Source organism: Eleutherodactylus coqui, chromosome 3 (assembly GCF_035609145.1).
Source record: "Eleutherodactylus coqui strain aEleCoq1 chromosome 3, aEleCoq1.hap1, whole genome shotgun sequence".
Taxonomy (NCBI): Eukaryota; Metazoa; Chordata; class Amphibia; order Anura; family Eleutherodactylidae; genus Eleutherodactylus; species Eleutherodactylus coqui.
The window spans coordinates 283525899-283550586 of record NC_089839.1 but is presented as its reverse complement, the minus strand read 5'-3'; the positions used below and the strand labels follow the sequence as shown (position 1 = coordinate 283550586).

At 46.6% G+C, this 24688-nt stretch overlaps 1 protein-coding gene and 1 non-coding gene across 2 annotated transcripts; both read left to right on the top strand.

Annotated features, from left to right (window-relative positions):
• The first annotated feature begins 1514 nt into the window (after positions 1–1514).
• On the top strand, positions 1515–23863 carry BTF3L4 (basic transcription factor 3 like 4). Its single transcript, XM_066597597.1, has 6 exons — positions 1515–1623; positions 8348–8408; positions 12932–13045; positions 16136–16337; positions 19393–19452; positions 20986–23863. Exons 2-6 carry the CDS (start codon positions 8355–8357, stop codon positions 21030–21032), a joined length of 477 nt encoding a protein of 158 aa, XP_066453694.1. The 5' UTR covers positions 1515–1623; positions 8348–8354; the 3' UTR covers positions 21033–23863.
• On the top strand, positions 17596–17726 carry LOC136622683 (small Cajal body-specific RNA 3). The gene has a single exon (XR_010791875.1). It is a non-coding gene; the product is annotated as a small Cajal body-specific RNA 3 (non-coding RNA).
• Positions 23864–24688: the final 825 nt, after the last annotated feature.

Genomic DNA, 24688 nt, shown 5'->3' with positions numbered 1-24688 from the left:
CGTGCGTAAAACACAGGAGTGCCAGTCGCTGCTACGGACAGTCGTACCATGCAAAGATACCTCTAATTTTGGGGTTACTGGTGCATCTTCATGTAGTTTAGGGTGTGACAACAGGTCATACGCATTATTTGTTAGCGGTGTGTTAAACATTGTACAGCGTCCTGCTTTATAAGCCAATTTTTTGAATCTCCAATGTTGCTTTTCAAAAATTGAGAAGTATACTTTAAAGGGCTTGTACCATCGGTTCCTGATGGACGAGGGTCTCACCACTGAGACCCCCAACTATCTCAAAAAAGGAGGTCACGTGTCCCCCTCTTTCTGACACTGTGGGGTCACTTCCAGTGGCATCAGAATGAATACAGCGTTGGCTGAACACGCGCTCGGCGCTCCATTCACGCCCGAGCGCTTGCCACTTAGTTACCACTGCAGTCCCATTGTAAGTGAATAGAGTGTCAGCACTCCATTAGGGCTAATGCCCACATCCGGATTTCCGCTGCTTGCAACGCTGTGGAAATCCGCCGTGTTGCACCGCAGCTATTAGGTTCTATTGAACCTAATGGCTGAATGTTCACGCTGCGGAATTCCACCGCGGAATTCCGCGGCGTGAAATAGCTCGTGGCATGTCCTTTTTGCTGCAAGAATACGCACGGACGGCTGCCATTGTAGTCAATGAAAGCCGCCCATCACGCTATACTTCCGCTGTAGCACAGTGGAAGTATAGCGTGAATACGTGCCCCGCTGACTGCGTGATATGACACTGCCATCTGCGTCATGCAGGAGCTGCACAGCGGATCCAGAGGAGAGAATAGTCTTTGGAGGGGGGGGGGGGGGGGGGGGGGGCGCCATGACGGACTCCACTGCGGCATTCCGCTTGCGGAGCCCGTCACGGCGTGGGAATGAGCCCATAGTCAGGGGGTGCAGTAATCCCACAGTGAGGATGACGGGGAACACAGGACCCCTCTTCTCAGGATCCATGGGTCTCTCAGTGGTGAGACCCCCACTGATCACCTAGTTATTCCCTAGCCTTTGGTTAGGGGGTAACTCATAATTCTGGTACAACCCCTTTAAATTCCAGCATAAATAACTGAATGCTTAAACTGTAACTTGTAGTACTAAAAGCCAACAACCATTAATAATACCGACACAAGGCGATGTGTTCCAGAACACACAGCAAGCCTCATTTATTAAAACTGGCTAAAAGAAAAAAAATCTTTGTTGCGCATAACAACCAATCAGAGCTCAGCTTTCATTTCTCAAACTGCTCTGGTGAAGTGAAAGCTGCTCTGTAATTGGTTGCTATGGGCAACAAAGACCTTTTCCTTTATTTGTTTTTATGACCGTTTTTCTTGCTGATATGGGCAACAGAGACAATTTTCCATATTTGTTTTTAGAAATAATTCTGCCTCAATATATGAGCTATTCTGAGCACTGTAATGCTATTGCATCACCGGTTGACCTTGTTGCCATGGGAACTGAAATTCCTAGCGCATAAACGTCGCTGGATGACGTCAACGCGTTCTTCTGTAGCTCCGCCTCCAACGTGCGAGGCGACGTTACGTTCCGCCCATCATCCTTTATCGCCATCTTGATTACCTCGTGTTGGAGCGGAGCTGTACGGTAAAGGTGAGGGAATCCCCGCTGCTCGGCTATGGCCGGGCACCGGCACACGGGAGGCTATGTGTTGCACGCATGTGATAGTGGTCGCGGTGCCCGCTGTACAGGGGAGGGAGGCCTCACACTGGCCAGTGGGCGCCTCCAGTCCTCGGGGCTCAGACATGGCGGGGTTTGGCCTGCACTGCTTGTAGTCTGCGGTGTTACAGCGGCCGCAACATTGTAGCAGCAGACAATTGATACATGCAGCATCACGTGACTGTGTTCTAGAACGTCGCAGCAGCTGAGTCCCCAGAGGAGCTCGCGCAGAGTGCAGGCAGTGCGGGGCATTAGGTGTGGGCGCTCAGTGCCCTATTAATAGCTTTTGTGCCCCCATGCACCTGATAGGGGGTCCCACATTTAGTGTCGTCCCCCCCCTACATGTTCAATAGGTGCTTTTCACCCAGAACGATTTGTGTTCAAACAAGCACCAGTGACCAATAATCGGTCTAACCGCGAGCGCCAACAGCGAGGGGAGTCGTTCACTTTGTCTATTTTGTGGCAACCTAAAAATCATTGTTGGCTCGTTGGGTTTAGGCACTAGGCCGTCTGCACATGGCCACGGTGGGATCTAACCCTGTGCCCGGCCGGCCACCCCGCCTACCTGTCCGCCATCTTCATTATCGGTGCTGCAGATGTTCCAGTACATGTTATACCGCGCTGTCGCTAGGTGATTATGCGAATCCTGCAACCTTTGACTTCAATGGAAGATGTCCGCACAGAATCGCAGCATGCTGCAATTTCTGCTCAGCGAGCGAGAAATCGCAGTCGATTTCCACTCGAGTAAAGAAAATCCGCCCGTGTGCAGACGGCCATACTTGTTCAGTCCCTCTTATTCGCTCTTACAGCGCATGTGAAGGCCTGAACGAGCCAACAGTGCATCGTCCTGTTTGACGGGCGCCACGAGAGCGGACGAGTTAGGCCGAGCTCGCACGACCGTATTTGAAGTGTGGAATGTGCAATCGCCGCCCGTGTGGACTTTCCATGGTAAAACGCGGTTATTGAAAGGCATGCATTTTCTCACTTTCTCATTCGCAGATACGAATTGTGTATTCAGCGAGTGGTAGAAAAATTGTCTTGCTCTATTTTACCGTGGAAGCCGCGCTGACAGCCTCCATTGATGTCAGTGGAGGTGGCCGACCCGCTGCCTATACGCAACTTAGTGTGTGTGGGCTGCAGGTACCTGTGTAATCGCTAAGTAACAGCGCGGAAAATACAAAAAAAAGTACTGCTCGGGACCGCCTACGAGCCTTCGTGGTAATCCACAATAGAGCCGGAATCTACTTCGGGGCTCCCGCATGCGGAATCAAAGTCCCTTGCTCAAACAAGAATTGCCTCCGTTTATTACAGTACAGCTGCAGGGAATATTGGAGTCCTTGAAGTTTATCTCCGGCACCCCGTTGGGAGGGTGCAGCAGTGTGCATGTTTAACCATTTCTGGGTTCACACATTCTTGTGACTGGTGGGGGTCCCAACTAGTGGACCCTCACCAATCAGTTACAGGATGGAGGATAACTTTTAAAGGGATTTTCAAGGAATTTACTGTTGATCTACAGCCAGGATAGGCCATCAATAATCTGTCCCCGTGATGATCTGATCCTCCGGGCGTCTGCATTGGGGGCGGAGCCAGAAGTGCAATAGAAGGCTTCCCTCCCATTGAAATCAATGGAAGCTGTACCTCCTGTTGTACCCGACTCTGACCCCCGTTTAGACGTCCAGTTTAGCCACACTAAGGATCAATGTCCACTGGCGCGTCGGATTCCGTGGGCAGGAGCTCGCTGTGGAATCCCACCCTGCCCGCGGGTGAAGACACCACTTACCTGCCCGGATCCTCTGTGTGGCTGTGCAGGTCTTCCATCTTTTCCACTGCGGATGTGGGCGGTGCGCCGCTGGACATGCACAGTCGAGTTTCGGAAGCCGCCTGTGCGGGAACCACACAAAAGTGGAGCGTGCTGCGATTTGTTTTCCGGACCAAAAGGTCCGCGATTCAAATCCGCATGTGTTAATTCCATTTGCAGACCCATGCTTCTCTATGGGCGACTTGATTTGCGGGTCTTCCGCCAATTTAAATTTCCTCGTGGACGTTGGGCCTAAACAGGTTATCGGCAGGAGTATAGAGCGACTGACCCCCGCCAACCACCTATTGATGACCTATCCTAAGCACAGGTCATCAATAGTAAATGCCCGGGATTCTCCCTTAAAGGGATATTCTGATCTCGGTAAGTTATCCTCTACCCACAGTATAGAGGATAATAACTTGCTGATCAGTGGGTCATGAACCCCATCCATCTAGGGATATCTACTTCGGTACAACTTTAAACTTTGGCATGTGTTCTGTGCGCTCTGCGATCTCCGTCAGTTCCTGTTTAAGTGAATAGAGCGGTGCTGCGCATGCGCTGCTACTGTTGTCCAAATGTAACTTCTGACTATAATTGGGTCTGTCCGGCTTTTGGCTGGAATGAAAAACCCTGCATGCAGCATTTCCCCCCCCCCTGGTATTTACAGCCAGGTTCCCACGCTGCGTTGAAGACACCCTAAAAGATGTGAGTATTAGGAGAGCGATCACTGGGATGTTTGCACAGGGTAATCCTCAATCAACATTCATGTAGCTGATTGTAAGCCTGTGTAAATGGGCCTTGAAGGGCGTCTGTCATCCCCTTTTTGAGCACCACAAGTACATTATGGGGTCCTAGAAGCTGCTTGTTCTTGCTGGCTCGCCCATTCCAGCGCTGCGCCTCTAAGGAATCTGCGTGCGCACGACCTACTGAAAAGAGGCGAGCTGCGTGCTAATTTCTGAGGCGCAGTGCTGAAACAGGACCTGGTGAGTATGAAAAGCAGCTCCCTGGACCCCTTACCTTGGAGTCTCATAATGTAGTTTATAAGGCTCATGGGTGATGAGAGGCTTTTAAAGGGCTTGTCATTTGTCCTACTAGCATAGTCCGCGGGACTGATCTGAGAGCCGCTTAGTAAAGTGGCTCCCCCTCTGGCGGACTTTGTGCCGTTTTGGTATCGTTGGACGGCCGTTCGTGTGAACAGTAGTTAGTACTTTTGTCCCTGCAGCTTCCGTTGCAAGAGAAATGTTTTGTCAGCCATGGCGTCCCCAGCAAAATCTGCTAATTCCTGGGGGGTACTGAGAGCGGGCTCCAGGCTGTTCACCTGCTTTCAGGGAGGGGTTGTGCATTTTGGCACAACTCCATTAACCTAGACTGCTGACTCCTTCCACACTCCACCTTCTTCATAAATGGCTTCTGTATAATTAGTAATAAATTCACTTTAGTGACAGACAAATATCGGGTGTAATGGTTATTTATATAGTATATAAAGGGGTTGTCCCACTAGTCATCCCATTTCAGAATGTGGCCAACAGCTGATCGCCATGACTACTTCTCCCAGCTGATTTTACTGGGGGTAACCGCAGCCAGGTTTTTCCTCAGTCCGTTATCAAGCCCGAGGTCTCTGCTCCCCAGTGTCAAACATGTCATCTGTTAACAATGGACTAGTATTGGTCTCTGAAAGTAATGGGAGCCACAATGGGTGAGGTGGGGGATGGGAAAAATAAAAAATAGTGCTGAAATCATCAGGGACGCAGCTCTAGAGGTACGTAGCCCAGCCTGCTTCTGGGAGGACATGGGACAAGGCAGGTCTTGCAGAACACGTGTAGCTTGACTGTTTATGATGCAGTTGTCTCTAACGGCTATAAAACTATATGGCACCTTTACATTGTAGCCTATAGAGGAGCCTACGGATCTGCCATGTGATGCAGCCGACACCCATGGATTCCTTATGTAATGTGGTAGGCCACAGATACAGCATGTGACCTGCATACCCATGTCGGTGCAGTGCTGTAGTCTGCACAGCAGTTCCAGGGATACAACTTTATTACTCTTTATGTGGAGGGTGTTGAGTGCTTTATAATTACTATACGGATGTGATGAAAGTGCAGCGAGTGCTGATCCTCCCCGAATGATAGACGTGACCACGACATGACCCAACCGGTGGAGAATGCTGATGTGACACTTCCATTTTTATCTGCACTCCAACAAAAGCTCCTTTACACACAACTCTTCCCACGGCAGCTTCTATTTACTACTGCGTGCGATAATTAGCTGGCGTTGTAAGGCCGGGCTCGCACGAACGTAGTTGCATTGCGTATTACGCAGCAAATGGAGTTAATGAAAGTACATTGATTTTCACTATTTGGCTCACACTTGCATATGTTCAACTTTAGTGCGGTTTGCACATGGACGGCTTCTATTGAAGTCAATGGAAGCAATCTCTCCCACGGCACTTCTGCAGTGAGCACTGCGGGTGTATCGCTGGATACGAGTCACCCCACAGCGCCGGGGGCTACTGCGCATGTGCAAAGGAGTGCCAGCGGGCACATCTGCAGCGCTCGCTGAAGACGCTGGATGGCACGCAGCAGTCACTGGCCGGGCACCGGGTCGAACTCCGCCGCGGGAATCCCACATGTGGGGTCTGACCCGCCCGTGTGTTTTGCTGAAAAACTCTGCAAACAGTTATATCTCAAGCAGATATGCAAATTATTAGAGTTGTGGTAATTAGAAGAATAGGCTTGCTGCCAGAGGCCCTAAAAGCCCATAAAAACGCTCCCGGAGGCTCCTTGTGTGTAGTAACCTCTTCTTCCGCTTGTGTGGAGCTTGTTGACCACTAGACGCCTCTACGACGCAGAGAAGAGATTTCACCCGGTTACCAGAGTCTGAGAGGGGCGCATTATTGGGATGTGAGAAGCTGGATGGTCATAACGACTCGCTGTCCACCACCGGGACCGCTCTGACCAGACTTAGTGGGTGTTGGGACAAGCGAATATGTGAGGGCACACATGGTGGTCGGGCCCAGGACATCCTCAACAGACCACCAGTAGAGGATTATCCGACAAGCACGAGCAGCTGCAACTGTTTGATCTGCCATCTATAGACAAGTGGCGCTATAGTTACACCTTGTCTGTCGGAACTGTTTCTAGGTGTTTTGCTGAAGGACATTTGGTCTCATTGTGCCCAATCCATGTACTGCCTATGGCACCGACTCCTTTGTTTGCAGTGGTGTCATGAACCACGAAACTGGACTGCTACGGGATATCTTCAGCGGCGAATCCAGGTTTAGTTCGGGTGCTGACGACGTCGGTATTCGTATCTGTAGACCTCAGGGTGAGCGCCTCAACTCTGCCTTTGCTGTGGAGCGGCGCACTGCCCCCTGCTGGTGTGATGGTCTTGGGGGCATCTTATATGACAGTCGGTCCCCCCTAGTAGTGGTACGAGGGACAATGACAGCTCAGCGATACGTTCAGGACATCCTGCAGTCACGTGTTCCTCTCATGGCGGCATCCATTAGAATAATGCTTGGCCGCACACAAGGGGGGCATAGCAAGCCCCCACAACATTGTCACACTCCTGTGGCTGCCCGGTTGCCATATTTATTGCCAATAGAGGATGTATGGGACCATCTGGGACTTCAACAGTCTACAAATTTGCATGATCTAGAGAGTCTTAATTACAGTGCATGCTGCAGGATACCATACAGACCCTGTATGTCTCCATGCCTACCCATATCACATCTTGTATCCAAGCTAGAGGCGGTACAACAGGGTACTAGAGCCTCCATGCCTATCCGTATCACATCTTGTATCCAAGCTAGAGACAGTACAACAGGGTACTAGAGCCTCCATGCCCACCGTATCACATATTGTATCCAAGCTAGAGGCGGTACACCATCTTAAGGCCACCTGCAGACGAGCGGGTCGGATCCGGCGGCGGGAATTCTCGCCGCGGGACCTGACCCAAGCGCCTGCAGGGATGAGCGCGTACTCACCCGCGCCCGGCGACCCCGGCTCTTTCATGTGCCGACATGCGCAGACCGGAGCCGCCGGCTGCGTGAGTGACGTTTCTGTGCAAGGCTCTGCCAGCCCCGCACAAAAATAGGACATGCCGCGGTTTGTTGCGCGAGATTTCGCGCGGCCAAACCGTGGCCGTCTGCATAGGATTGCGTTTCTTAACGCAATCCTATGCAGGCTTTGAGCGGCGGAAATCCCGCCGCGGGATTTCCGCTCGTCTGCAGGCGGCCTTACTCGAGTTAATTCCCAACACTTACAGCTTTAAGCGAGCCCTAAACACAAATCCTTTTAGTGAGGCCTACCGTATTTCCTGATCTAAACTCTTCTCCATCTCTACACTCTCTCTTGGACACCTGAGCCCCTTCTTCCCCCATCCTTCTCACACCCATCGCACCTCTTATCTATCCACAAACATGGCGGATAATGGGCGCACACCGCTATATGTACAGTATCCTATACTTTATAATCTGAGCTCTTGCGAGCAGCACCCTCACCCCTCTTCCACATGCACATTGGCTTATTACTGTATATTATGACCTATTTTGTGTACATTTTCCAATTTATAAAGCCCTGCGGAGTATGTGGGCGCTACATAAAGAATATCGCAATCAATGAAAATCCACACCAAACTGAAGTAATGCGGATTTACATGCAGAGATCTTCCACAGTTCATACCCTAAAGCCATGCTTACAGAAGATCCGCAGCCGGAGGTCTGCATCGGAACCCGAACAACTTGGTTTGGATTTTAGTTTGGAATTCACCCCCTCATTTAGAAGGCTCATTTTTTAGATGTCGACCTCCTTTTAATATATTTATTGAGTACATTTCTTTTTTTTTTCTTTCTTTCAGGTCCACTATGAATCAGGAAAAGCTAGCAAAACTTCAGGCTCAGGTCCGGATAGGTGGTAAGGTTAGTACTCATTTCATGCTGCTCTTCAGTTGTTCATGTGCCACTTCTACTTCCTGCAGCCGTGCATTACTAGGATATCATAGTGCCCAATTTCCTTTTCACAAGGCCCCTTGCCCAGAACGTTGATGATCCGCCGGCACCTGGAGTTGTTCAATGAACCATCACTACTTTTGCATAAGAAATCCTCAGAAGGGTCTTTACAGGCAGCGCCCACTGTTAGTGCCGGGGCCGGAGCGGAAGCCGCTGCTGCAACCGCTGTGTATTGGCCGGCGCTCACACTCCAGTGTATCCTGGCACTGGTGGCGGGCACTGCTTGGAAAACCCCTTTTTAATTGACCACTCTGGCGAAAACACATTTATCCATACCTGCCCCTCACTTGATTGCCCGTTACAATCTATAGGTGGTCTCTGTGTACTGCAATACAACCCCGTCTGATGCTTCTCAGCATCAAGATGATGGCTGCTATTTTTCACTATCAATTTAACATTCATCAACACATCATTAGCTGAGGCTATTCCAATTTTTGCCTGGGGGAGAGGGTAATTATCATTACCTTCTATATTAACCTAAACTAAGCTAAAGAGTATAAGTATATAGTCAGAAGGATGAGCTGTGATCTCCACTATTATACCTGTGCGACAGGAACTGTGTGATTATCAGTAACTGTGACAGGAGTGCCTGTGTTCCCCTCTAGGCAGTTTCTGTGGTAGGAATCATGTAACAGCATCACACAATCTAAAAATTTGATTAGCAAAGGAATACATAACCCCAAGTAGATGTGAGCTGATCAGAGCGGAGATCACACCCCTGTTAAAGTGTCATATTTTTTTGTCATGTAAAAAAAAAAAAACACGCTCCAAATCTGTTAGACTGCAGGACACCTCTTGTGTAGCGCCCTCTTCAATGGGATTCAGGTCAGCACTCTGGCTGGGCCATTCCAAAATATTGATCTTCTGCCAAAGCCATTCTTTCAGTGATTTGGAGGTCTGCTTTGAGTCATTGTTGCACTGAAAAGTGAAATTCATCTTTTTAGCAGAGGCCTGAAGGCTTTGTGCCAACATGGACTGATATTTGGAACTGTTCATAATTCCCTCCCACTTGACTGAAGTCCCCACTTCAGAAAACCAGCCCCCTACATAACGCTGCCCCCGCCATCATCTCTGCGGGTACGGTGGTCTGGTGATGCGCAGTGTTGGCTTTGTACCAAACATATCTTTTGCAATTCTGGCCAAATAGTTCCCCCTCGGTCTCACCAGACATAACACATTCTCCCACGGACTTCTGGCAGACTTGATGGAGGTTTTAATAAAACATAGCCGGGCTATTTTTTTTTTCTGTCTTACCCCCGTACCCCACAGCCCAGATATATGAAGAATACGGGAGATGGATATCACATCCTCTACACAACTTTTTATAATGGGACGTCCAGTTCTTGGTGATATTACTGCTGTGCTCAGTTTATTCCCCTTCTTGCTGACTGTCTTCACTGTCTTCCATGGTATATGTAATGCCTTGGAAATGTTTTGGTCCCTTCTCCTGACTGACACCTTCCAACAATCAGATCCCTTTGATGTGCTGTAAGCTCTTTACTGCTTTCACTGGAAAATGTCAGGAAAATCCTCCTAGAAGAGCCGAACTTTATAGGGGGGAGATCAGAATCCCTGTAAATAATGGCAGCGGAGTGCTGACTACTATTTATCATGAGGTTATATGTGACTGGCTAATTCTGAACACAACCCCATCCCCAAATATAACAGGGTGTTCACACTTATGCAACTTTTTCAACTTTATGCAAAATTTCAGCTTTTTTCAATGGAATCGTATAGATAACTTTGGTCACATTGAAGATGGAAACCTGAAATTCATCTCATCAGATTTTTTTTTTTTTAATTATATGGCATTTTAAAAGGGTGTGTAGACTTTTTAAATCCAGGGTTTATAATGGGAGGATAACTACATAAAGAATAAAGGAGAAAAAAATAAATCACTGAAGTGGCCCCTTTTGAACTACCTTTTTGCTTCTCTATGGCTACATGGCTTGGCCTTGGAGCTGGCCCCACACTTTTTTTTACTAAGAGGGCAGTGCTACTGTTGGCATTACAATAGTTCTCATATATATGGACTGTTGGGTGAGCTAAATATATTTGAGTCCCGCCGCTGTGCCGCCTTCTATACTGCATAGCCAGATATGTGCTGTATATTTGACAGCTGTCGATTAGCTCTGGCAGCCCCTATCTCATAAACAGCTGATTATAAGTGCTTATTCCATATGGGGAGAAGGGGTCGTTTACTGCGGGGCGGGGGGGGGGGGGGGCGATGACGCAGGATTGGCTATTTGGGAATCCCACATGTCCAATCCTTCTTTGCACTACTGCTAGTGGGGATCTACTAATGGGAATTCACCTTCATACCTCCATATTCAGTACTGAGAGAATAAGTAGTAAAGGCAGTTGGTTCAGGCCTTTTTCTGTAGTCTAGTGGATGACTTCAAGGATTTCCAATGCAAACAGAAGAAGTTGCTAATGAACAATTTTGTTCTTACCGGAGTATTCCTTTACATTTAATGCTAAAGTTCAAGAGTAAAACTTGGAAGAAGTCTTTGCACTAATGGCCGTAATTCACTTATAGCAGCCAGTAGTCGGAAGTCCATTTAAAGTCAGCTGTAAATTGCAGTCCATAGTCAGAGGGCTGGAATAATAAAGGGTCTAAATCCTTTTGAGTTTCGCTATAAGTAGATTTAGTCCCGATTTGGGTTTCTTGGTGCCGCGTTGCATCATTAGCGTATTACTTAAAAATTATATACAGGGTTACTATAAAAGACTTCTTCAACATTCTATAGAACCCAAACCGTTGAACAGGTTGACTCACAGTATGGTACTAGCATGGAGTTGGGGTGAAAGTTTTTGCAACGGTTTTGTGAAAAGGATCCTATGCAGAATGCTTGTAACTTAGGCCTCGCTTTCAGCGGCGTTGGCCTCAGTTACGCATTTCTGTTCCATTTGTGGAGCAGAGAAATGGAAATAAAAATGGAATTAAATGTTTCCTTTTTGTTCCGCATTGATTTAAATGGGTTTTCATTAAAGCGATCCTCTGGTTTCAGGACAAAATCTGGTCCTGATTTTCTGGTCTTGGTGAGGTTGCAGTTTTACCACCTGCTGTTGGTCTCTTGTGCCCCCCTCTGATCTGCCGGTTCTGAGTCCCATTTTCAGCCATCCGAGATGGCCAATGCAACCTTCAGACCGGCTTCTTCCTCACAATACGTTAGTAGGGTTAGACTACTAGTGCACTATACCTGCTCTCTGATTGGCCAGCACTGGCCAATCAGAGCAGTGCACAATGTGCCTTAGGTAGCTAGAAAATTGCAGCTGCCTTTTTGGATCGCTGGAAGCAGGATTCCTGACTAGTTGGTCATGGGGACATCAGCAGGGAAGGATGACAGCAGTTAATACGCTACACCTTCTAGTCCTGGGACCGAAGTCTGTCCTGAAAGCGGAGAGTCACTGAAAAAACAGGAAGCAGAACAGAAATATTTCAAACAGAACTAATGGCATGGCTGACTGCACTATTACTTCCATTCGAAAAATGGAATTAAATGTAAATATGTCCGTTTAAAACCCATTCAAATCAATGGGGAACAAATGGGAAACATTTGATTCCATTTTGTCCGTGGGGAAATATGCAAATGGGTCTTTTTTGCAGTTTTAGTTTTTACAGCAATACAAAATTTTTATAGTTGTGTTTTTTTTTTTTTTTTCCTACTCTTTTTAGGGGGAAGTGGGGGGAGCCGAAATAACAAAAAAAAACCCACAATTTTGTTATTCAGTACTTTTGAATGTATTTTTAGGGCCTCCACAGTGTGAGATAAATAATGATATTTTAAGTTTGGACTTTTTACATACATGGCGATGACAAAATATGTGGGAATAAGTGTTTAGATCTTTCTGGGTGGGTGGAGGCTTTAACGTAAAAAGGTTTTACGGAACATAAATAAAAAAAATAAAAATTAGGGGCTTAAAATTGTGTGAAATGAAGAAAAGAATACCGTCCTATCCCAGCAGCTCCATGTGCAGCGCTGCAGCCCCCTGTGCCCACTGCTCGGAGCCCAGAAGGAACAGCAGGCAGTCATGTGACGTTCATTGTGTACCTGACTGCTCAGCCACTCGGGAGGCTTCATGAAAGAATTGTGGCTGAAGCCTGAGAGCGGCGGAGCGGTCATGTGCATAATACATGGCATATCACCGCCCTCCACTTCCAGGTACTGAACAGAAAGCACTGGGACTGCAGCCCTGGATGGGGAGCTGCTGGTCTAGGTGAGTATTCAAAAAATTTTTCTCCATTTTACAGGATTTTGAGCCCTTTAAATTTGAGGTCTTGATCAAACGTTGATCATACGGATCGGTGTTTGTCCCTTAGAATATCTGTAATGCAATTACTGTTGGATCCCCAAGAATAAGGACATCAGTGAGTCGCCGGGCTCTTGTTTGTTCTTCTAATTCCCTGTATTATTTTTGCCTCCTTACAGGGAACAGCCCGCAGAAAGAAGAAGGTTGTACATAGAACAGCAACGGCAGATGATAAGAAACTTCAGTGCTCACTCAAGAAACTGGCAGTAAATAACATTGCTGGTATAGAGGAGGTAAGCCGTGACCACAAAGATACAAAGAAGCAATAAGCATTAGGCTGTTCTATAACTTGTAACTGAAATGTAGCCAGGAGTTACATGAAAGTCTACAGTGCAACATACAAAGCAGTTTGGTTTGGGGTTATTTTAATTCTTCTGAACTCTACATTCTCTGGTTATAACATTTAGAAAGAGTGATGAGGGGAATTGGGCGCTTTTGGCATAGGGTTCTCTAGGGGATCTGAAAGCCGGAAAAAACTACAAATCCAAGTAAAGAATACTCCACCAAGAAAACCTGTTTAAAAAAAAAACCTTTAAATTCAGGCAGTTTATTGCTAGCCTTTAATAACTTTTTAAAAGCTATAGATTACAGCCTTAACCCTTTGCAAACCAGTTTTGGATTCAGGGTTTCCTAGGGGGCTTTCTCTTTCTGCCATTATACAATGGCGCCGTCTGCTGGCTAGAGCTAGTACTGCGGTATGGGCTATGCTGGAGAGGCCGCCGACAACAGAGCAGCCAGTAATCTACAGTAAGAATACCCTGACGGATATCTTCCGACATCGGAGCTGTACAGCCTTCAATCAGAATGTCTTCAGAGGTCAGACAGTGGATTGGAAAGGGTTAAGCTGCCCGTATACATAAGGCCTCCTGCACATGGGTGGGCTGGACCTGGCATGTGGGATTCCCACAGCGGAGTTCGACCTGGCGACCCCAGTTTACCTGTCCGGCGGCTTCTTACTGCGCTGAGGATTGGCCGGCTGGCACACCATCGCGTAAGCGCAGTAGCTGCCAGCACTAGGCGATGACATGTTTCCCACAATAAGTACCACGGGATGGACGGCTTCCATTGAAGTCAGTGGAAGCCGTCTGTGCATAGCCCGCACAGAATCGCAGCATGCTGCGATTTCTTTTCCGCGAGCGGAAAATCTCAATCTCTTTCCGCTCGTGGAGATGAAATTGCATTTTGCCATTGCACACTATGGGCCCGTATTTACTACGGAGTCCGGAGGCGAATGCAATGCAAATCCCGCCTGTGTGCAGGAGGCCTTAGGGCTCATGTCCACGGGCAAAATAAGAATTAAAATCCGCAGCGGATTTTAACTCTTCTGCCCGCGGATCCGCACCCCATAGGGATGCATTGACCACCCGCGGGGTAGATAAATACCAGCGGATGGTCAATAAAAGTGATTTTAAAAAAAATGGAGCATGAAAAAATCTGGACCATGCTCCATTTTCATGCGGGTCTCCCGCGGGCTTCTATTGAAGCCTATGGAAGCCGTCCGGATCCGCGGGAGACCAAAAATAGGAATTTAAAAGAATTACTCAACCGGAGCGGGCGCGGAGGGTCTTCGCTTCCTCACGGCCAGATCTTTGTTGCTTCGGCTCGGCGGATGTGCCCGGCGCATGCGCGCGGCACGTCGGCGACGTGCCGCCGGCGTGACGAATTCATCCGCCGGCCGAAAAAGAAGATCCTGCCGTGACCTTCCCCGCCCGCTACGGATAGGTAAATTCTTTTAAATTCTTATTTTAAGCGCTCATGTCCGCGGGGCAGGAGGGACCCGCTACAGATTCTACATGTAGAATCCGTAGCGGGCCTGATTTTCCCCGTGGACATGAGGCCTAAGACTGCCTGCAGACAGCCGGGTAAGATCCCGCTGCGAGAATTCTTGCAGCTGAATGTGGACCCGTGCCCCTACAGAGACCTGCGGCTCACCCGCTCCCGTCGTCTCGTTTCCTCTGCTGTGTGCCGGATGCCTCCCAGACGGTGCCTGCACAGAGCGGAGCTGGCCTGTCACTACTGACATTTCTGTGCGGGCCTCGTCGAGACCGGCACAGAAACAAAAAATGCTACGATTTTTCAGCACGTGTTTTCACACGGACGAATCGCGGCTGTGTGCATAGGATTGCAATATCTAATGCAAGCGTGCATGGGCGGAAATTGTACTTGAAATCCTGCCGTGGAATTTCCGCCTGTGTGCAGGGGGCCATAGTCAGTCGAAATAGCTGATTTTGGTTGACCATTGTTTGTGTAAATTTCTTAGTTGTTCAACAGACTTCTATAAACGAAAATGTGCGGTCTCGGGTTGGAAAAAGTTGTCCATGGTCAGCTGAAAATACACGTGTATGGCATTATTGGCTGAATTTAGCAATAGAAATATAAGCTCTAGCTGCAGGAAAAAAACATCACCCAAGCAGCACTATCGGCTCCGCTGCATCTTTTCCCTAGCGCTGGTCTTCAGCATCTCTTCTGGCCGGGAATTGGAAAATCCCTGACTCCAGGAAGCGTTTCCTCTGATTGGCTGAGTGCTGTGGTGATCAGCGAATCAAAACCAGCGTTCGATGAACCAATCACAGCCATTCATTGAGTCGTGGCCCTCAGCCAATTGGATGCAGCGCTTCCTGGAGGCGAGGATTTTCTATTTTCCTGGCCAGAAGAGGTACTGAAGACATGGCGGAGCTGACAGCGCTTCTTAAGAGATGGTGGTTTTTTGTGCAGCTAGGGCTTATTTTTGGGCCTAGTTTAGGGCTCTGAGAGTATGACTTTTCTACTGTCAGAAAGTTGCATCACACGAAATGCGATGCAACAGATGAAGGCTTTATAGGGAACCATGGACTACAAAACCTTCACGTGCGTATCGCGAAATCCGCAAGGTTTCGTAACTTGCAATGTAGCAGGCTACAAAACATCACAAATGTGAAGGAAAGCACGGGCTTCACATACATCGTGAGAAAATCGTGCGACTTGTGTTCATTAGAGATGAGCGAGCATACTTGCTAAGGGCAATTGCTCGATCGAGTATTGCCCATAGCGAGTACCTGCCCGCTCAGGAGCAAAGATTCGGCTGCCGGCGGCGGGTGGGGAGCGGCAGGGGAAAGCGGGGAGGAATGAAGGGGAGATCTCTCTCTCCCCCCTGCTCATGGCTGCAACTTACCTGTCACCCACGCCGGCAGCCGAACCTTTTCGATCGAGCAATTGTCCTTAGCGAGTATGCTCGCTCATCTCTAGTGTTCATCTTCTATATGATGAACACAAGATGGCTTGTAGACTGTGCTTTAGTAGCTCCGAAAGGTTATTTTCATCTTTTGAAACGTTTTTTGCTGCAGGTTAATATGATTAAAGACGACGGCACAGTTATCCACTTCAATAACCCCAAGGTTCAAGCTTCCCTCTCTGCCAACACATTTGCAATCAATGGTCATGCAGAAAACAAGCAGATCACAGAAATGCTCCCAGGTATCCTAAGTCAGCTGGGAGCCGACAGCCTCACAAGTCTCCGCAAGTTAGCCGAACAGTTCCCCCGCCAGGGTAAGAGTCCAGTCATATCAAGACTTTTTTTTTTTTCTTCCTTCTGTCTCTGTTGTAAATATGTTGGAAACTTAAACTGAAATATTTGGTAGTTGTGTAATAATGAATCGCTATCAATCATCACGGATGGAATCATTTAAGAATCTAGGTGTACGGTCCAGGTAATGGGCACCATGCGGCTGCGAACCCTGCAAGTGATGCGGATCTGTGCAATATGCTAATGAATTGTGTTCACTAGCTGTAGGTTAATGACCATGCCATTTGCATAAAAGCGCAGGGATGTTAACTTATAAGCAGGTGAACTCTTAATTCTTTTACAAGGGACCTGCATCACTGGTGGGGTTCTTGGCTGCATTGCTTCTGCAACCCAGCCGTGACCGTTAGGTAGGAGCAGACTCTGATTCGCTGCGGTTCTCTTGGCTATTTACACTAGATTATATTCTGGACTGATGGTTAAACCAGCTTTCACCATACTTTTGCACTAGTGTGGTAGCATGTCTGTGTGGCATCAGAAATCTCACCTTGAGGAAAGGCTTTGGTGTTGTACCATGGCTTTGGTGACTGCACATTCCCGGCCTCATTTTCTGAAGGAGATGTGGTTTGCAGTTATAACTGGGTCTACACGTTAATAGTATGTCATCTAGCAATCTACTAGGGTGCATTTACACTTTGGTTAGGGCTATTGGTTATAATTCCATCTCAGTTTCCCTTTTCGAGCAGAGAAGTGGAATTAAAATGGAAATAATACGTTTCCGTTTTTTTTTTCTTCCATGAATTCATTGCTTTCAGTGGGTTTAGGTTAAAAAAAAAACTGCTTTCAGTTTGCTTCCCTCAAGTTTACTTTTTTTTAAAGGAACAAATAGTCTGCGTTAGTATGTTGAGATAATAGTTCTATGGAAAATTGGTAATTGGTTCTGAAGGTTCATTAATATCTACTTTCCAAGCAAACTTTCGGTTGTGAGGGATACAAATCCAAAGACCTAGACAAACTGGAACAAGTTCAGAGAAGAGTTACCAAGATGGTGAGCGGTCTGCAAATCATGTCCTATGAGGAACGGTTAAAGGATCTGGGAATGTTTAGCTTGCAAAAAAGAAGGCTGAGAGGAGACTTAATAGCGGTCTACAAATATCTGAATGGCTGTCACAGTGCAGAGGGATCCGTCCTATTCTCATTTGCACATGGAAAGACAATGGGATGAAACTGAAAGGGAGGAGAGACAGATTAGATATTAAACAATGAGTGGAAAAGGTTGCCACAGGAGGAAGCTGACTGACTTGTGTGCAGGTGAAGTGTCTGCCCACGCTATGAGGCTTCCTATAGTAATGTACTGGAGATCTCTGTCTGGTTCTGTGCAGCCCCCAGAGCCGGATCGTTCCCCTCCATACATCCTCAATGCGTTTTGTTTTTTTTTGCACAAGGAAAGACTAGAAGCAATAAGATGAAAAATTTCTTACTGAGGGTGATCAATGAGTGGAACAGGTTGCCACGAGAGGTGGCGAGTTCTCCTTCAATGGAAGTCTTCAAACAAAGGCTGGTAGAGTTAGAAGGGACCTCCAGGGTCATCTAGTCCAGTCTGAGAGTTCCATAGTCTGTCTCACAGCTCTTAGAGTAAATACCCCCTTCTATGAACAACGTATCGTTCCATGTAAACAGTTTACTTATGAACGACTGCCTACTTGCTGTGAAGGGAGACGGGTGCGCAGGGTCTATCCCTGGCCCCTCTCTATTCAGCCAGCGATGCTCGTTCCTGTGTAAAAGCACAAGAATGACTATCGCTGGGATGACCTGTCATACATCTGTTGCCCGACAGATCGTTCCACGTAAAAGCACCTTATAGCAGCCTGTGATGGGTTGATGGGCTGAGAGGGATGGTCCTTTAGTGCACAGCAGGTAACTAAAGGGATGTGGGAACATCCTGACAATACAGTATTGATTCTAGCAGCAAGCAGACTCCTGTCATATGGTGGGATTCACAGGCTTGTGATCATTGTCACGCTGCTGACGAGGGTCCGGAGGGATAGCCTCTCTCCTTAAGGAGAGCACCTAGGAGGTGAGTGAGGAGACTTATAAGGCCATGCATGCTCTCTGGGAAATATATGCAAATAAGGAAGATGGAACAATACCTCTGCAGCGCCACCTATTGGATAGCAGCATTCCTGCAAATCAATGTCCGACCCTTTTTATACAGGTCTTCAGAACACTAATTGGGAATTGAGTGTAAAGGGTCTTATTCGGTTGTGCTGTTAGTGTTGATATGAGGCACACAGAATTGGCCGAGTTCAGTACATTGAGGCTGACAGTTTATTTGTGACTTCAATTGAATTATGATGGCCCAGCTAGCCATCTGCTCTATAAGGATGAGGGGCAAAAAAAACCCAAATGGCTTGTCTGTATATGGTTAACTTCTGGAGAATATACAGCTTTGGCTTGTGTTCCCAGTCGTGTTACAAGGCCTGTTAAAAAGGTCAGACATTGACTTGCAGGAATGCAGCCTTCTAATAGGTGGCGCCCTAGAGGCATTTTAACCACCTCTTTTGCATACTAAATTTCCCAGAGGAGCCTGCATGACCTTCTCAGTCTCCTCACATCTAAGTGCTCTCCACAAGGAGAAAAAAAAATACCTATGCTGACTTGCTAAAAGCAGCCTCTGCATTCATGCATTCAATACCAACCTCGTTCATGCGCAAATATGTTGTGCTACGGTGGGAGTTTTTGCGCATACTCTCATGCGCAGAAGCCCTGATTTGTTGACCACTCTTTAATCCGGCCAAATCTGGCATGGCTGTGCGATGTAAAAATAGGCGGCAGCTGCAGGAGACCTCCAGTGTTCTACTGAAACCTGATTAGCTCCATGTGCGGCGGCTGCAGAGGGAGTGCGAGCCGGCCTCAGACAACTGTCTGCGGGTTTCATTCCACGTTTATGAATTAATCATCACCCTGTTCTTGGGCAGACGCTACTTGCATTTCCAGTTGTGCTTGTTTTCACCTCTCCCTAAGATTTCAATAAAAGCCTTCACAAGATATGCTGATTGTCTCTCCTGTGTTACTTCCTAGTATTGGACTGCAAGGCGCCTAAACCGGAGGACATAGAAGAGGAGGACGACGATGTCCCTGGTAAGTAACAGATTTGCATGTCCTAAAGCTTAGCAGCAATGAAGTGGTTGTTCTGGACTGCTGTCAGAAGATATTCACATAATAGCCAGTTAGGTTATTTAATCAGAGTTTACAGAACACTTCAGCATCTGTGATGGTCGTCCATTCTAAAGATGGTCATACACGGACCGAAGATGGTGCAAAAGAGAACACTTAATTGGGAAGTGAACAATCGTTTCACAGACCATCACTTTGCTGCATTAGAACTTTATCTGGTAGTCTCTAGTAGTTGTCTATGTGGATTGCTTGATTTATATACAAGCTGTCTGTGAATGACCAATCACCAGTGGAAGGAGATTAGGCCTGTATAGACTTTGTTAAAGGGGTTGTCTTGCTTCACTTCATTAGGACTCGGCCTGCAGTACAAACCTGGGCCACTGCGCAATTTGCGGAGCTGTCTGCACCAGCCCAGAGAATCTGCTGTTTCCTAGGTGACAGACCCCTGTTGATTTGCTGTTGACCTATCAATGGCTAGTAGTGGGGCAACCTCTTTAATAAAACATTTTGTCCGCCTCTAATTTATGGACACCCCTGCAGCTTCTCCCTGCCCAGCAGCGTTGGTCCAGGTCCTTCCCGCTGCTCTCCAGAGCCCCGGTGTGGCTCCTGCAGTCCTCAACCGTCTATATTGGATCACTTTCTGGTTACGGGATATATAAATGCCTCCTCCACGAAGCGATGACTGGGATTGGTTCTTCCAGCACTACATTGATTGACTGAGCAGTGCTCAAAGTACCAATCGCAGCAATCGCTTTAAGAAGGCAAGATTTGAGTTGGCTGGGCCGCACCTTAGTTAATTCATAAATCGCGCCTCCACAACACGATGGCTGTGATTTAGCTTAGCCACAATGCTCGAAGAACCAATCACAGCCATCACTCTGTGGAGGCGGGATTTATGAATCTCGTCACCCGGAAGTGATTCTTGTGGGGGGCTGAAGACTGCTGAAGCCACGTGGGGGCTGTGGGGAGTAGTAGGAAGGACCTGGATCAAGCCTGCTGGGTAAGTAAAATAAGAGCTTCCCTGGAAGTAAGCCCTAGCGCCTTTTTTGATGCAAAAATTGAATATAAGAGCCTGTCTTATTTTGGGGAAACACTATCTGGAAAACCAAGGGATTTGACAAGTAGGTACCTTCACTCTTAGCGTACATTCTATGAGCTTTCTGCAGTGCCAAATCTGCACCTAAATTGTGTGGATTTTGCTGTGGATCTGCTGCTGGTTTTAACCCTTGCATTTCAAGGGTTGAAAACCACTGAATTAAATAGGCATGTTGCAGGTTTACAATCCAGAGTTTTTAAAAAATGCTGCAGGTTTGCTGTGTAAGTTTTCAGCTCCACGTGAAGGAGATTTTTTTTCCCCCACATGGCTTGTATTGTAACTACTGGAATTTCCGCAGAAGAATCTGTGATGGTACCCATAATGGTTCCAATTGATCAGATCTGCAGATTTAACAGAACAAATGTGTTTTAATACTTTTTTTTTTTTCTTTTCTCCTGTAGAACTTGTAGAGAATTTTGATGAAGCATCGAAAAATGAAGCAAATTGAAATACTTCTTGCAAACTTTTGGAAGAGAACATGGACTTGATTTTAACTAAGCGAAAAAAAAATTTGAAAAATCAGCTGTGTGGTTCCAAAGTTTTACCATGAAACATCATGTGTTAATAGTACCATAATATAAATATTTTGTATTTTAACAATGCTACTGCAGCATTTTTCTTGCTGTTTATTTTGCGTTTTGCACTTTCCTCCCAGGACTCGCCCCCTTTTGGAGAGACTGAAAAGAAAAATAAACGCAACGTTTTGTGTTCGCTCTGCAGTGCCATTCGGTGAGCAGAAAGCTCCGGTGACGCCCTTATTTCTTGTCCTCCGTCTCCCTTCAGTAGAAATAAAACACTTGTTTCAATGTTTTATTCTATCTTCCCTAAATCATACAGCCGTTAGTTGTAAGGGGCACCTTTTGGACTTGTAGAAATGCCTTTAAATGGGTTGTCCAGGAATATATACCAGGATCTACTAATTTTTTTAATCACTTCTGTCCAAGGGCTGTCGCTTATCTTACAGCTTAATGGAGTTGTCCCACTTCTAGTTGTTTTGCTGCAGGAAACTGACAGCGCCGTATTTTGTGCATTGGCCGAGGTTGGTACTGCAGTCCCATTCATTTCAATAGCCTGCAGTAGCAACCTGGGCCACTGCGCATTAAATGGAGCAGCCTAGCTCCAGTGGGGCAAACGCTTTTAACTATTCGTTTGAATGGGGATGAGCTGCAGTACTAGACACAACCCATGGACAAGAGGGTGATCTTTCCAGAACAGAAAAGAGGGGTGGAAGGGGACAACATTCTTTTTTAAATAGATATTGAATTATTTAAAGGGTTTTTTTCAGTTGTGAGCTATTAATGGCCTAGCCTTAGAATAGGCTATCAATAAGTAGATCAGCGGGGATCTGCTATTCAGTACCTCTACTAATCGGGGCAGGCGGCTTGTACACAGAGCTGATAGTCACAAGAGGTAGACTGCTCTGTTCCAACTGCAGTGGCCACGCTTGGTATTACAGGCCACAGTCTCATTCAAGTAAACAGGAACTTCAATGAGAACGTGGCCTGTAATACCAAGCCTGGCCATCGGAGTGGGAACAGAGCAGTCTGCTTCCTGCATAAGCAGATCGGCCTGATGAACTGCTGATCAGTGTGGGGTTTCTGATGGCAGACCTCTGCTGATCTACTGTTTTATGGCCTAGCCTGTGATTAGGCTATCAGTAGAATACAGCTGCACAACCCCTTTAATGAAGTCCTGTGTTACTAAAGTTACTTCTCTTCGCTATCTCATCAAACAATATTCCTATCTTGAGCATTTATGGCATATCTGCAGAATCTAATGTACATACCTTGATGGGTGCAGATCCCACCTCTGGGAGAACTGGGGCAGTCTGATTACTCTTCTTCCCCTGAACCTTTGCCAATTTGCAGCCACGGAAGTCACCGGTACTCTATGAAAGCTAAAACTTTTATATATAGTAGTGTTGACACTTCAAATATACCAAGTGATTTATGGGTTCATTTACTCCTGAGAAAACAGATTTTCAGACCTGGACTGAAGCCTCTCTTGTTTGTCAGTCTGTAAAATGTGTTTTCATTTTACTGGCCTTGACCAGAAGGGATGGATAGAAGGGATATTAGGAAATTGCAGCTGGAAAATTTTACGTAAATCTATGGAAGACTTGCAAGCTTGTTTAAATACGGAAGGTAACTTCCTGTTCCAATGAATATGGCCATGCATGTAGCATAGATACAACCAGCTTCATAGAGTGCAGTCTGGATCCCTTCCCTCCCCTTTCGCTATTTAGGCCAGAAGTGTGCTCTCAATGGAGGAAAGTGTAAAGGCGACTTCTGTTCTGTATATCCACTTGGTTTGATTTAAAAAAAAAAAAAAAGCATGAAAAACTTGTGTAAACATGGCCTTAAAGGAGCTGTCCATTTTTGTAATCAAAGAAATTCCCCATGCTTGCAACTTGGCGCCCTTTTTCTCTACTTTTCTTCCCCCATTTGATTACTGCTGCTATTGTATACCGGGCCGCAGCCGGTCCGTAGGGCTCAATTTTGTTTGAGTGCATAAAGATATTGCTACTGAGGAGCATGTCACTTCTGTTAATTGTTAAAGGGTTGGCCACTTGATAACCAATATTAAAATGTTTCAAATGTTTTCTTTTCAACTTCCTCATATAGTTCTTATTGATGTAGTGTCCCATTCTGTTGTTGAAGCCATGCTGCCTCATTTGGCCAGCCTGCCTATGGCTGCAGATGGAGGAGCATGTCACGCACCTCCTGCGCTTGTTTACTTTGTGCTTGTATATTAAGGACGCCTTCACATGGGCGTATTCGTGCGAGCCTCAGCGGTCTATTTTTGCGTGCTTATCTGATCATTTTAACTGTACTTCTTCCACTCACAAAGCATGTTCGTTTGCGCATGGCAGACAAAACGCACCAATTGAAATGGCTAGCTAGTTCTTTTTGCAGCAGAATTACCCAGGGTTTCACACACCTCCTTGCGTGCTTTTGCACACCCCCCTACCCCCCTCAATGTGGGGACCACAGAAAAGTAGAGCATGCTTCGTTTTGCGTTTTTTTTTTTTTTTCCTCCCCCATGCAAAATACGGAAATGTTAACTCGCATTGAAATGAATGGGTTCTATTTTCTGCACACACATGTGAAGGAGCCCTAAGACGGTGACTGTAGCCATATTATGGATGAGACAAGGATAGCTGAACGAGGGGATGTGACTTCAATCCAGGTGCAAAATGGGACATTACGTCTATAAAGACTATAGTGGTTTCCATGTTCATTATACCATGCCTTATGTAATAAACACACGCTGCTACAATGTGGTCTATGAATTTGAAACTATATAAGCAAGAATGCATGGACTGATTATAATTGGTAAGACTTTGAATGAAATGTCTGGTTGTAGGTCCTACTCGGTATGAAAGAAATTACTGGGAGTTCAGGAGTTGGGAAGGAATTTTTTTTCTCCTAAATGGGGAAAATTGGCTTCTACCTCAGTGGGTTTTTTATTTTTATTTTTCCTTCCTCTGGATCAACATTGGGGGGTAATAGGCTGAGCTAGATGGACATATTCCTTTTTTCTGCCTTACATACTATGTTACTATGGTTCTTAAAGCCAGTATGTACACTAATGATGCCTATATATGTACCCTGAAGACTTGTAGGGGATTCGGTAAGGCAAATTTCTGTGCCTTCATCCTCCAACGTATTCCTCTCTAGAAGAAGCGCTTTTATGGGAAAATATACTAAATGGTGCCATTAAACGTTTGTATAAAACTGTAGCATGTTATGGTGCCAAGTTATAAATTGATATGACAGATCCATAAGGCTCCATTTAAATGCAGAAATGCCTGCAACTGAAAGTCCTTTCTATTCCTCTGATCCGGATTGCTTTGGCTGTAAGCACCTGGATTTGGGCATCCTCTATGCCGATAAATGGGATAGTCAAATTTCTGTGGCAAATTTTCTCTGTGAAAGGGGGTTTCATATCTGCGCTTGGGGTTCCACTTTCCTACTTGGGAGAAGCTTGACCCCTCCCAACATCCATCATAGGCCTCTCAGCCAGAAGCCTACTGCATGCTCATGAGGGGTAAAACCCCTGAAACAGCCTTTCTGTACATGCTTATCTTTTCCTTCTGGAGAA